This window comes from Myotis davidii, unplaced genomic scaffold (genome assembly GCF_000327345.1).
Source record: "Myotis davidii unplaced genomic scaffold, ASM32734v1 scaffold1334, whole genome shotgun sequence".
Classification (NCBI taxonomy): domain Eukaryota; kingdom Metazoa; phylum Chordata; class Mammalia; order Chiroptera; family Vespertilionidae; genus Myotis; species Myotis davidii.
Window position 1 is genome coordinate 334,492 of NW_006285046.1, and position 13,589 is coordinate 348,080.

Genomic DNA, 13,589 nt, shown 5'->3' on the forward strand with positions numbered 1-13,589 from the left:
CAGAAGCTGTGCGCTCCCAGCCCCCAGCGACCCTGGGGGTCTCTGGCGCTGCTGTAGCTGTGCTGCTGCGTCTGGTCCCAGAAGAGGCACGGGCGGCCGGTCCCGAGCGGGCCTGTGCGGTTCTGGCGGCCACGGTAGTCGGCGCCATTCACCTGGAAGCACTCGGACAGGCCTGAACGGCGACGGCAGGGCCTTGGGAGGTTCGGAGCCTCGCCCGACATCCTAAGGGTCCCTCCCTCCCCACAGGAGGCCAACTCCTGCCCGGCTCCGCAGCTAGCGCCCCTGGTGTCCCCGGGGCCCTGGGGCTGCTCGGCTGCTCCCGCCACCTGCTCTGACCCCTCCCCAGGCTCAGGACCCGGGTCCGAGGCGGGAAGGCGAAGGAGGGAGTGCGACCAAGGCCCAGTCATCCGGCCAAGACTCACCTGGGCTATGCAGGCTCCCCGCGGAGGCCCCGCGTGGCGACAGCATTGGGAGGAGAAGGAGGAGGAGAAGGAGGAGGCTCTGCGGGGCTCCTGTCCCCATCGCCCCCAACCTAGGAGAGGTCTCCCAGGCCTGCATACGACCTGTGCCACCCCCGGGGTCGCTTCGGGGTCTCCCAGGCGACCTGGGGGGAGGCGTTGTCCTCTGACCTTGAATCCTCGTCCCACTCTGGGCAGCACTCTCGTCTGGGGCGGGGAAGTGTCTCCCGGGGGATTTGCCTCCCTGGGTTTCTGCTCCTGGAGGCCCCTCTCTGCCCTGTCCCTCCTGGGGGTCTCCCGGGGGATCCCTGGCCAGGCTTCCTCCGTCTCCGCCTCTGGGAGCTCAGGGTCTGGCCTGGGCCTCCACACCTTCCTCCTCCCGCTGCACCTCGCTCTCTGAGGTTCCCTAGCCCAGTATCTAATGCGCGGCTCCTGCCCCCCTCGTGTCCCTCAGCGGGTCCCTCCCTCCTGGGTCCCTCCCTCCCACCCCCCATCCCTGAGGCCGGGAAGCCCCGCCCGGGACTGGAGCGAAGACAGCAGGTCCGGACGCCTTCCTCACTTGCCCTGGGACCCTCGGCGTCCAGGAGCGCGCCTCCCCCCCGCCCCTCCCAGGGTGAGTGCAGGCTCCCGTGGGAGTGTGTGGGGAGGACCCTAAGGGGGGAGATCCGGGACCCTCCCCCGAGCCACCGTTCACAAGCACCCTTAGAGGAAACGCACGCATCCCTCCCACTCGGTCACCCACTCGGTTGTCAGACACACACTTACCCTCTTTCAGATCCTCACGCCCTTCGCTCCCCAGGTCCCGACGCCTCTGGCCTGATGGAGGGAGTGCCACTCCCGGCCCCTGCCCCCTCCAGACAGGCGGGGCTGGTGGACACTCAGTCCTGGACAGGCAGGGGCAGCTGGCGTCTGGGGAAGAAGGCAGCTGCGCCCCTGGTCCCAGCCTGCCCCCCTCTCTCCTCCCCCTTCCTTCCGAGACCCCCCAGCCCAGGCTCGCAGGAGCCCTCGCAGCGCGATGGAATTCCCCGGCTGTACCCCTGCCCCCGGCGCGGGAGGGGGAGGGTAACAGGCCCGGGCAGGCGTGGGGGGAAATTCCCCGCCCCCTCCCCCTGGGCCCCACTCCTCTGAGTTCTCTGATCTTCCAGCGCCGCCCGCCGGCTGCCCCCAGGGCTTGGGGGGAGGCCAGCGCAGGTGCGTTGGAGGGTGAGGGAGGGGACAGGGAGGAGATGGGTGGTGGCTGGAGGCTCAGAACGGATCCGTCCCTCCCAGAACCCTGGCCCCTCAGTCTCTAGAGTCTAGAGTCCCTCACCGGGTCCACACCCGGCTATCCATCCTGGGAGGACCTGTCTCCACTGGTCAGTAGCCCCCCAAGATGGGGGGCGCAGGGAAGATTCTAGAAAGGCCAAGATGCAGCTGTCTGTGATGAGACAGAAGACCTCACAGTTTTTGCTTCACTCGCAGGCTCTTGGGTGGGTGGCACAGAGGGGAGCATTCAAAGGAGGAGGGCTTGCTGAGGGTCAAGGCTGGCATCAGAGCGCCTCCTGAGGGCACCCGGTCAGCAGCCAGGATGGCCTGGGCTTGCTTCCTACTTTCAGGCACTTGACTAGGAGTTTGGTAAATGGTGACTGGGTAGCCGACTACCCGTGAGCACCCTCACTGCAAAGGCTGGGTGGCATCACAGAGCATCCCAGGGTTGCAAGCCTGGGCCAGGGTGATGGGTGCACTGAGAGGCTCCCCACCTGCTGTCACAGCCTGTCAAGGGAAGGGTGAGTGTGGGATGTGACAGCCAGGTCCCCATGTGAAGAATGGGGCCCAGTGGGGGGTTAGAGGAGGAACTGGCCCCTTCCCTGAAGGGAGGTTGGACCAAAAAGGACTGTCCATTCGGTCCACAGCACTTCCATCGCCCACTCCACTCCCTTCTGCCTCAGTGTCCTGCAGAGGGTGGGTGGGATGAGAGGAAGGGGGTGCTCAGTTCCAGGACTCAGGCTCTGAGAGGAGGCTCATGGACCCGCCAACGAAGGAAGGCCAGGGCCCTTGCCCCTGCTGAGGGGACCCGCATTGTTTCACAGTCTGGAGGCTAGACGTCTTCCGAGAGCTGTGAGGGAGAACCTGTTCCATTCCTCAGGATTGGATTAGGGCTCTTCCTACTCCAGGATGACCTCATCTTAGCTAAATACAACTGCTACGGCCTAATAGCTGACTTGTATGGCATATGGACTATCTATCTATCTATCTATCTATCTATCTATCTATCTAAAAGCCTAAATAACCGAGCAACCAAATGACTGGTCACTATGACGTGCACTGACCATCAAGGAGCAGACGCTCAATGCAGGAGCTGCCCCTGGTGGTCAGTGCGCTCCCACAGTGGGAGTGCCGCTCAGCTGACCTTCGGGTGCTAGGCGCACCTGGGCCTAGATGAGTGGGGAGGGCTCAGGCTTCTCAAAGGCCACCTGCTGCTTTGGTCACTACTACATCCTTCGAGGGATATTGGACTGCCAGTTTCAGCCGATCCCCACAGGGCCTGGCCTGCAAGTTTCGGGCCTAAACTAGCAGTCCGACATCCCCCGAGGGATCTGGATTGCAAGAGGGCACAGGCCAGGCTGAGGGACCCCACGGGTGCATGAATCTATGCACTGGGCCTCTAGTATCTCAATAAAGCTTTTACTAAAAACAAAAACAAAAAACTAGGCAGGATGGCACTGGTGGACACAACTGATGGGGCATTTAGGGACAGGCAGGACCATGTCGAGGATGGCTCTGGATGTCCTGGGGCCTTCAGATGAGGAGGACAACAGGTAGACACTCCCTTTTGCTGCCTGCCTCTGGTGCTCACCGGACACCCAGGGCCAGGGCCCTGGAGGCAGCAGGACTCACAGCTTTGGTTGCAGAAAGGAGGGCCAAGCTGGTGCTGCAGGCTGACAAACCATGAACCTTGAAAGTGGTTGGGCCCCAAAGGACTGAGGTCCAGTTTCCAGAACACCAACCTCCAGGCTTATAGGGTGGGTGGAGGGGCAGAGAGTCCCTTGAGGGAGACTGGGAGGGAATGCAGGGATGGGGTGGTGAGCCCAGAGGAGGGACCGAGGAGGAGGTGGTCAGTGCCAGAGGGCGAGCTCTGAGAAGCATCTGCTGACTTTAATGAAAAGGGGGTCCTTAGCGCCACCCTACAAAAGTCTTCCTGACAGGACATGGGGACAGGAGGCTGGGCTGGGGCCAGAAGAGGGAGAGGGGTTATGAGAAACATTTCTATGATGCTCACCTTACAACCTGGGGACGGGGACTGGGGACGGAGACTCCTACAGCCAGCCACTGCGCCCCACTTTTAAAATTTGAGTTCCTTGCTGATAATTTCACTAATCCTTGTGAACTTTTAATTTTAAATTTTATAATTGAGACATCGATGGGAACTGTCATGCAAAGGGGCACAGAGACACCACCCACACCACATGGTGCAGCCATAATAGAATAAGGTTTATTGGCGGAAACTAGCAGCAGAGTGGGAGCAGGGAAGGAAAGCACAACTCCTCTGAGATGACGCTGTCTGCAGAGGGGACACCAGCTTCCAAGAGAGGGATCCGCCCTATGCACTTTGCTGTGACAGTGATGGAGCAAGGGACATCTCTGTGGCTTTCGAACCATGGAGGAAGTGGACTTAGAAGACACTTCTGGAGTTCAGTAGCTAAGTGGCCATGGGGCCACCCAAGGTGATGGGAGTGTGCAAATTCATGTCCATCGGCACACTTAGTCTGAGCAACATGGACCATCCATCTGTCCTCTAAGGTCAAAGCAGGTGTGGCGAAGATTAAGAGTGTACGGGCTCCATCAATATGAAGGTCCATGAGGAAAGAGAGGCCTGCATCCTCTTTAGATTCTTCTCACACTGCACCCCAACTTCTGGGTGCCTAGAGCCCAGCCAAGGTGATAGCTGTGGGGCTTAGGACTAGGGAAGTTGCCGGCCTGCAGACCCCACGGGAGAGGCACAGAGCAGGCTCTGCAGGCGGCAATGGCTGTAGCTCAGTGCTTCTCGCCAGGCACCTCAGGCCTGTGTGAGGTTCCAGCGAAACTCCATTTTCCGACCAGGTGCCACTGAGATACGTGGACTGTGTGGCTTTGGTGGCCTCTGTTGTTGCCAAGGGGACGTGGATGTACACACCAGCTCTGCATGGTGAGTTATTAAATAAGTTTATTGAGGGACAGGAACAAGCAGAGGGACGGTGGGGGACGCGGAGATGTCACTGTCCCATAGGAGGACGGCAGGCTCCATGGCCAGCTTGCCAGGAGAGGGAGAGCCTGCCGTCTGTGCTCCCTCTGCAATCAAGGACGAGGGCCAGGAGCCTTGCTGTCAAAGACAAGTCCTCGTGAGCAGCCGGCAGCCCCTGCCTCCCCTGGACCTGCTAGGCCAGCTCTGCTGTGACCAGGCTGGAGAAAGAGATGCACGTCTGCCGCCACCAGGTCTGCCTCTCCTCCTGCCTCCGATGACCATGGCTGACCCAGGACACTGCGGCCTCAGCCAGACGGAGTCTGCTCCATGCTGACTGCCTGTGGACATCCGGGCTGGCTCCCACGGCCAGAAACAACTCCTGCCATGGGATCATGGACACTGGGTTTAAATGGGAAAACAGTGAGGGAAAAGGTCTGACAGTGTGTAGTGGCGCCTCTGGTTGGCTGGCTCCGTAACTGAGGGATGGCTGCGCCCCAGCCCCAGCAGCAGGTGGCCAAGGGGCACAAAGGCCCACGTGGCACCTGCCCAGAAAACACCTGAGTGGCCGGAGCCCGGCAGGGCAGGTCAGCTGAGCTCCAGAAATCGACAAGTTCCCCACACGTGCCCTGGCCAGAGCAGGGCCACACCCAGCGGGAAAGTCCTTGGCAAGTCTCGAGCTCTGGAAACAGATAGGTGTTTGTGGCTTGGGGCGGCAGAACAGGGAAGACTTTGTAAAAAGATGCTTCTTCAGATCTTTCGGAGGTCAGGCCTTCCCCACATCACGCACGCCTTCAAGCTGCCAGCTCCTGGCACTCCTCCTCGCCTGCATGAAGACACCATCAGGTATTCCTCCTGGGAGGCCTCCTGAGGAGTGTGACGGCTGTTGATGCTTTGAAAGAGTGAGAAAGAGCTTTTGTCCAGCAGCAGCTAGTTTGGTGGGAAATGCCAGGGTCCTGTATGGACATGAAGTATCCTGGATGCCGGCGACACCAGTGGAAACGGAGACTGGCCTCACTGAGACTCGCTGTTGGGTTTATGTGATTACAAAGAAACACATATTCATTATAAAAACCCAAACATTGCAGAAATAGGTAACACAGAAAGTTAAGGATTCCTGTAATACCTTTCCTTAGAGAAAAACCATCCGCTAGATCATTTTTATACACACATATATGCATACACCATATCAGTTCCTTTAAAACATGAGATTGCTCCATTGCCATGAAACTTGGGAATCCCTGACTTTCCACACTAGCAAGTCCTGGGAGGAAACACCAACACGCCTACGAAGTCCCATGTCCTGCTCTGGAAGTCTCGGCCTTTTCAAGATTCTGTCAGGAAAGACAGTTTTCCTCTGTTGCTGCGATAAGTTTAGAAAATGTTTACAAATTCCTTGATATTCCGCATTCCAAGCGGTAGAGCGTGATTCCTCTCCCTTGGGTGTGGTGACTGACTACTAATGAACAGAGTAAAGCAAGAGTGACGGGATGTGACACTGGTTATAAAGCCACTGTGGCTTCCTTTTTTTTTTTTTTTCTTTTTAAAGGGAAACAGCCTGCCCAGCTGGCTTGGCTCAGTGGATAGAGCGTCGGCCTGAGGACCAAAAAGTTCAGGGTTCAATTCCGGTCAAGGGCACATGCACAGGTTGCAGGCGCGATCCCTAGCAAGGGGTGTGCAGGAGGCAGCCAATCAATGATTCTCTCTCATCATTGATGTTTCTTCTATCTAACTCTCCTTCTCCCTTCCTCTCTGAAGTCAAGAAAAATATTCAATAAATAAGTAAATAAATAAAAATAAAGGAAAACAGCCTATTGGAAATATAATTGACTGGTCAAATTTTTATTTATTTATTTTGAGAGAGAAGAAGAGGGGGTGGAGAGAGAGATTAATTTGTTGTTCCACTTATTTATGCATTCATTGATTGATTCTTGTATGTATGTGCCCTGACTGGGGATCAAACTCGCAACCTTGGCGTATCAGGACAATGCTCTAACCAACTGAGCTACTTGGCCAGGGCTTCCTTTTTTCTTTTTCTCCTTTTTTTTTTAAGTGACCTAGCAGTTTTGGCTTTTTAAAATGTTTTTTTTTTTTTTTAAATTGATTGCAAAGAGAGGGAGAGGGAGAGAGAAATAGAAACATCCATGATGAGAATCATCGTTTGGCTGCCTCCTGCATGCCCCCTACTGGGGATCGAGCCAGGGCATGTGCCTTGATTGGGAATGGAACCATAACCTCCTGGTTCATAAGTTGATGCTCAACCACTGAGCCACACCAGCTGAGCTTTTTTTTTTTGTTCCAAACAGCTTTATTGAGTTATAATCACATACCATATAGTTCACCCATTTTAAGTACAGAATCTGATAGTTTTTAGTATATTCACAGAGTTGTGCAGCCATTATCATAATTACTTTTAGGACATTTTCACTACCCCAAAGACCTCTCCCTCCTCTTCTATTTTTGGGGAGAGTTTGTGAAGGATTGGTGTTAATTCTTTGGATGTTTTTTTAAATTATTTTTTTGTTGATTTTTTAGAGAGAAGGGGAAGTGGAACATCAATCAGCTGCCTGGCTGCCTCCTGATGCTCCTGAGCAGGGACAGCTCAGGCCTGTGCCCTGGCGGGGAACTGACCCAGCAGCCTCTGGACGACTGGCCAGGACATTAAATGTTATTTATTTATTTACTTATTTATTTGAGGCAATTTTATTTTATTTCTTCAAATATGTTTTTATTTTAGAGAGAGAAAGGGAGAGGAAGAGAGAAACAACCTCCCGCAAGCCCACAACCCTGGCATATGCCCTGACCAGGAAGGAACTGGCGACCTTTCGGTGCACGGAACAATGGTCAACCAACTGAGCCCCACTGGCCAGCGCTCTTTAAATGTTTAGAAGTCACCAATGAAGTCATTCATCTGAGTCTGGGCTTTCCTTTGTGGGAAGTTTTGAAATTACAAATTCATTCTCTTATTGTAGGCCTATTTAGATTTCCTTGAGTCAGTTTTGATAGCCTGTCTTTATAGGAATTTTTTCATTTCATTTGTTATCTAATTGGTTGGCACACCATTGTTCATAGTATTCCCTTAAAATCCTTTTTCTTTGAGCTAGATAGTAATGTCCCATCTTTCATTCATAATTTTAAGAATTTGAATTTTCTCTACCTTTAAAAAATATTTTTGGGTCAATTTAACTAAAGGTTTGTCAATTTTGTTGATCCTTTCAAAAAACCAAGTTTTGATTTAGTTAATTTTCTCTTCTCTATTTAATTTCTAGTCTTATCTTTACTATTTCGTTCCTTCTACTTTCTTTAGTTTACTTGTCCTTCTTTGTTTTTTTAAATATATTTTTATTAATTTCAGAGAGGAAGGGAGAGGGAGAGAGAGATAGAAACATCAATGATGAGAGAGAATCATCGATCCTGCATGCCCCACAATGGGGATGGAGCCTGTAACCGGGGCATGTGCCCTGACCAGGAATCAAACTGTGACCTCCTGGTTTGTAGGTTGATGCTCAACTACTGCTGACCCACGCTGGCCAGGCTACTTTGTTCTGTTTCTAGTGTTTTAACATGTAAGTTTAAGTTATAGAGTTGAGATCTTTCCTTTTTTAATATAAGTTTTATAGCTATAAATTTCCCTCTAAGCATTGCTTGGTTGTATCCCATAAGTTCTGGTATGCTGTGTCTACATTTTGTTCATTTCAAAGTATTTCCTAATTTCCCTTGTGATTCTTCTTGGAATCATTGGTTATTTGGGAGTGTATTGTTTAATTTTCACATATTTGCGAGTTTCCCACATTTCTTTCTAGTCACTGATTTCTGGTTTCATTCCACTGTGGTCAGATAATACACTTTGTATGATTTCAATCCTTTTAAATTTATGGAGTCTTGTTATATGACCCAGGTACGGTCTATCCTGGAGAATGTTCTATATGAGTTTGAGAAGAACTCTGCTATTGTTGGCAGTTTTCTTCTTGTTCTGCTCTCTCACTCATTTTGGGGGTAGATAGCTGACATGTTTGAGGACATTCAAGCAGCCCCGAGAGGACTCCATATGATGAGAAACAGTCCTCCAGCCCACAGCCATTTAAGTGAACAGGCCATGCTGGAGCTATTTCCTACCGCCCCACTCGAGCCTTCGGAGGACTGCAGCCCTGGCTGACATCACTTCTTCAACTGTGAGAGACCCTGATCTAGAACCACCCAACCCAACCACTCCTGAAATCCTGACCCACAGAAACGGTGGGAGATAGTAAATATTTGTCATTTTAAGCCTCTAAGTTTGGGGTTCATTTGTGACACAGCATTAGATAACTAGTATAATTACCCATTAATCTGATGGCTTTCAGGAGAATAACTCTTGAAGCACAGTTGAACTTTAGTCAGCAGTTTTATCTTTTCTAAGGAAAAAAAAATTGAAAAGCTAGATTAATAATTTTTTTCCTGTGGAAGCTGCTAGAGCCAATGACACACACGTAATGATGACCTCAAAGCCTTGAGGATAATGAAAATCAGGTAAAATGATGTTGACTTGGGGAGACATTGGGAAGCCCCAAATGACCTGGGTGCCTGGTAATATCCGCTATTTGAGATTCTCAGAGTCAATCTGCAGCCCTTGTCATCAGAAAGATTGGGAATCAACCAGATATCAAAGATGATCCACCCTTTACCATGCCAAAGGCATGCCGTAATGTCTACTTCCTGTTTAAACCCAACAGTGGCTTTCTCTTAGAAATCTCCTTTTTTGTTTTAGGTAGAAATCAAGTTTCTCTTGGTTATTTTATAGAACTTGGATTCGTTTCAGTATTTTATAAGATGTGCCGTAATGTTTACATGAATTAATAGCAGGCACACACTGCTTTCCAGAGGCCGGGTTTACATGCTGTTTATGAATAGAGAACCCACTCGGCTCACACGGGTCGTTATTTGCAGAACTTTACACGCGTGTGTGCATGTGTGCACGCATTAGTACATTCCTCCGGGTAGTCTCTATTTTTTCACCAGATTTTCAATCAGTAAAAAATTAAGACCTCTTACAATAAAAGAAAGAGGAAATTGTAGTTTGTAAGGATGGGACAGATTTAGGTGTATTTTCAGGTTCAGGAGAAGAAGCCAATAGAGAGTACAGATAGAAAATTCTGGAAAGGCAGAAATGCCCTGGCAGACAGTGCCTATCCCCCGAGGCGTCTGAACTTTGGGCTGGCAGAGACCAAGATCCCACAGGCCTTGCCTTTTTAATCCCTTCTGCCCCCCGCCCCCCACCCCCCCTGTTGGTACCTGGATCCTCCTGCTGGGCTGCAATGGGAAGCCGCTCCCGCCGCCTCAGGGCCTCCAGGCCCACCAGATCGGGCATGTGGCAGTGGGCGCGCATCACCGTCACCTGCTGGCCCTGGGTGATGGCGCGGCTGCGGCAGCGCAGCCGGGCCTGGTCCCGGCACATCCAGTACACCTTCTCACCAGCAGCCTTCTCCTTCCTGTAGAGGAAGCACTCGTGCACCAGGAACCTGCCCCCGAGGGAGGTCTTCAGGAACTCCAATGGCTGGGGGGGTCCTAGAAGGAACATCATGCTGTGAGTGGGGTGCCTGGGCCGGGCCTTGGAAACAGGGGAAGGAGCCTGGGTGCCAGAGACGGAAGCTGTTTCCTTCTTCCCACCAGCCCGCACCAACCGGGAAACTCATCCCCCGCAGGACTGCTCTGGTCCCTGCCCTCTACCCTGTCTGTGCCGCAGGGACCTGGGCTGAAGCTCAGGTCACCAGCCCTGACACCTTCAAGTGGAGCCTGGCTGTCTCTAAGGGCTCTGGTGCTGCCTGGGGAGGTTGGTTCTGCAGCCACCCAAACCCCGAGTTTCCTGCAAGCCTCTCCGGACTTGGCTCAGACCCCACACTTGATGGCAAGTGCCCCGGGACAGGGGCTGAGCTGGAACATTCTGGGAGGCCCATGGCTGGTCTGAACCTTTGGCCAGCTGGCAACCAGTCAACTCTCTCTCTCTCTCAAGACTTTTCAGAACCTTAACTGAAAGGTCATGCATGTTGAGGTTGGGGTGGACAAAGAGAACTGGGTGGGGAGGTGGGGGAAGGGAGAGACAGAGGAAAACAGAAACAAGAGAGGCCCAGAGAGTGGAGACAAAGGGTCCCCAAGGTGCAGGCACATTGCCCCATACGTGGGTGCCGAGCACAATCATGCCACCCTGGCCCACCCCGTTCCTCCAGTGGTCTGAGCTGGTTTCTCTTACTGACAACCCATCCCCAACTGAGCCCCACAACATGAGTGGGGAACCCAGAGGTAGCCTCTGCCCTCAGGGAACTCAGCCAGATGGACAGACTGACAGGCATGGTTGGACCCCATTCGACATGGGCCATGGATGGGAGGTCCTAGCAGGCAGCTCCAGCCTGTGTTTTGGGGTTGGCCCCGGGGGCTGCCAGGCCAGCAGGGAGACCAGGGCCCAGTGCCCGCCCACACCTGAACCTTCCCTCAGGACTTGGGTGGGGAACGGCTCGCGCTGCTTCAGGGCCTCCAGGCCCCCCAGGTCCGGCGGGTGGCAGTGCCTGCGCATTACCATCACCCGCTGGCCCTGGGTGATGGCGCGGCTGCGGCAGCGCATGCGGGCCTGGTCCCGGCAGGTCCAGTACACCTTGTCGCCAGTGGCCTTCTCCCGCCTGTAGATGAAGGACTCGTGCACCAGGAAGCTGCCGCCCAGGGGGGTCCTCAGGAACTCAGTGTCTCCTGGAGAGTAAAGGGGGAAGCAGTCAGGGGAGGGAGAGCCCAGAGCCCAGGCCTTGGAACAGAGCAGTGAGGTGGGCAGGGGCCCTGTTCTCAGACCCAGAGCAACATGGTTCGAGGAGTGACCTCCACGAGCTCCACCCCAAGCTGCACCCACGTCCTCCCAGCTAGAGGGCCCTGGAGCCCAGGACACAGACACCCACCCCACCAGCTTCCAACCCAGCCTGGCCTTAGCTCCCAGGGGCTCCGTTCCAAAGCCTGGCAGGGAGGGGAGATGAGAGGCTGGTGAGGTGGAGGACCCTGAAGGCAGAGGGCTGTCCCTCCATCTCATGGTGCCGACAGGAAAGGGGTGTCTTTGCTACATCTCCTAGCTTACCCCAGGTGGCTGCAATGGGGTGCACACTGGCCATGCAGTCCCTGCTGGGTGGGAGGGTAAGTGGGTGGCCACTCCGGGGGACACGTAATCAGCAGTACAATAGGCACAGTGTGGAACGCACAGCCGACTCTCCAGGGAGCCAGGCTGGGTGGGGATTTGACGCTAAGGCAGCAGGAGGAGGCAAGCAATGGTGTGAATGTGCTGGATGTGCTGAGACAGAGGCAGCTAAACCCTTCTGCCCACAGAACTCCCTTCCCTCTGTCCAGGTACAGGGACCACACAGAGAAGCTGGAGACAGACGGGGGAGCCTGTTTCCCCACAGCAGGGACGGCAGAAGTCAAGGCGGCGAGAACGCCCTGGAGAGGAGGGGGTGCCTGGATGTGGCATGGAGCTAGGTGACCTCAGGGCATGTTTCTGTTCCTCTGGCACCTGATGGAAATGTGCCCTGAGGAAGGAAGGAAGGCACAGAGCACCAGGACAGAAATCGGGAGAGGGGAGGAGCGGGCCGCAGAGCAGAGATGCTGACAGAATGGTCGAGGCTGGGGGTGAGGGGTGGGGTGGGATCACAGACTTGGCTGTAGCGCAGTGGTTCTCAACCTTCCTGATGCCGCGACCCTTTGATACAGTTCCTCATGTTGTGGTGACCCCAACCATAAAACTATTTTCGTCGCTACTTCATAACTGTAATGTTGATACTGTTATGAATCGTAATGTAAATATCTGATATGCAGGACGTATTTTCATTGTTCATGACCCACAGGTTGAGAACCGCTGCTAGGGGCAGCCACTGACAACAGTGGAATCCAGTGGCCAAGTCTGGGAGGCCTGAGGTCCCTCTGAAGGTGGGTCCAGGGCAGCGCCACGCAGGGCCTGGGTGTGGGTTGTTTGTAAGAAGAACAACCACGTAAGGGTGTCTGCGCCTGGGGAGGAAGAATCTTCGGGTGGGGAAAAAGGAAGTGGAATCGGGACTGTGACACTTGCCCGTTTTCCATGCCCCAGGCCCAGAACGGGGCAGCCAGTCTTAGACCACTGTGGGAGGGTCCCCCTGTGGGCACTGGCCCATCCCTCGCATAGGACCACTTTAGAAAGCTGTGGTCATTCAATAACAGAGGCCATATAACCAAGGAAGGATTTATAACCTGGAGCTCTGCAAACAGCCACACTCTCCATCGAGATAACTTCAGACACACATGGTCTCAAAGTGTGGCCTCCAGGGGCCCTTGTCAAGCTAGTAACTAGAGGAGGGACTTCAAAAGACAAGGAGGTAAACCAAGCAAGAGAAAGAGAGACCTACAGATGAGGTCCAGCTAGGGGACCCCAGTCAGACTGGAGCAAAAAGCCGGGCGAGCTGTCCGCTGCTGGGCGAGGAAGGAGTGATGGGCACGCAGAACACTAGGTGGACAAATAAAGCAGCTGCTCAACTGCCCAGAAAACGAAGAGCTGTGTGAGGGAGAAGCCATCGCATTGCACTCCCAGCTCAGCGAACCGATTTATGTAACAAAGCGAAAACAAAAACTGCAGTAACTGCACTGAAAGGATGGGGGCAGCAGGTAACAGCTGAGTCCTATGTCTTTACCAACACTTCCTCTCATTAGAAATCAACAGAGATTCAGTTGATGATGGTAGAAGCGTTTCGAGAAATAGGGTAGCCCCGGCTGGTGTGGTTCAGTGGTTGGAGTGTTGTCCAATACACCAAGGGGTGGCAGACTGGATTCCCGGTCAGGGCTCCTACCCAGGTCGCAGGTTTGATCCCTAGTCAGGCACAAGTGGGAGGCAGCTAACTGATGTTTCTCTCTCACTTTCTCACTCTAAAAATCAATAAAAAAAATAAAAGAAACAAGGG

General features: G+C 53.7%; 3 protein-coding genes across 3 annotated transcripts in view; all 3 read right to left on the reverse strand.

The window, feature by feature from the left end:
• Positions 1 to 932, reverse strand: part of KREMEN2 (kringle containing transmembrane protein 2) — a 4,582-nt gene extending 3,650 nt beyond the window's left edge. The window contains exons 1-2 of the mRNA XM_015558533.1: positions 423 to 932; positions 2 to 172 (exon numbers count right to left, since the gene is read on the reverse strand). Coding sequence (XP_015414019.1) covers positions 2 to 172; positions 423 to 558 — 307 coding nt within the window. The 5' untranslated portion in view covers positions 559 to 932. The remainder of the gene's footprint in view (position 1; positions 173 to 422) is intronic.
• The window catches only part of PAQR4 (progestin and adipoQ receptor family member IV), a 20,409-nt gene extending 7,971 nt beyond the window's left edge, over positions 1 to 12,438 (reverse strand). Inside the window, exon 1 of the mRNA XM_015558547.1 lies at positions 12,429 to 12,438. The gene's annotated coding sequence lies outside the window, so the exon portion shown is untranslated. The remainder of the gene's footprint in view (positions 1 to 12,428) is intronic.
• The window catches only part of FLYWCH1 (FLYWCH-type zinc finger 1), a 30,698-nt gene continuing 21,017 nt past the window's right edge, over positions 3,909 to 13,589 (reverse strand). The window contains 4 exon segments of the mRNA XM_015558548.1: positions 3,909 to 5,683; positions 8,978 to 9,050; positions 9,928 to 10,200; positions 11,110 to 11,373. Of these exon segments, the coding sequence (XP_015414034.1) occupies positions 5,671 to 5,683; positions 8,978 to 9,050; positions 9,928 to 10,200; positions 11,110 to 11,373 (623 nt within the window). The 3' untranslated portion in view covers positions 3,909 to 5,670.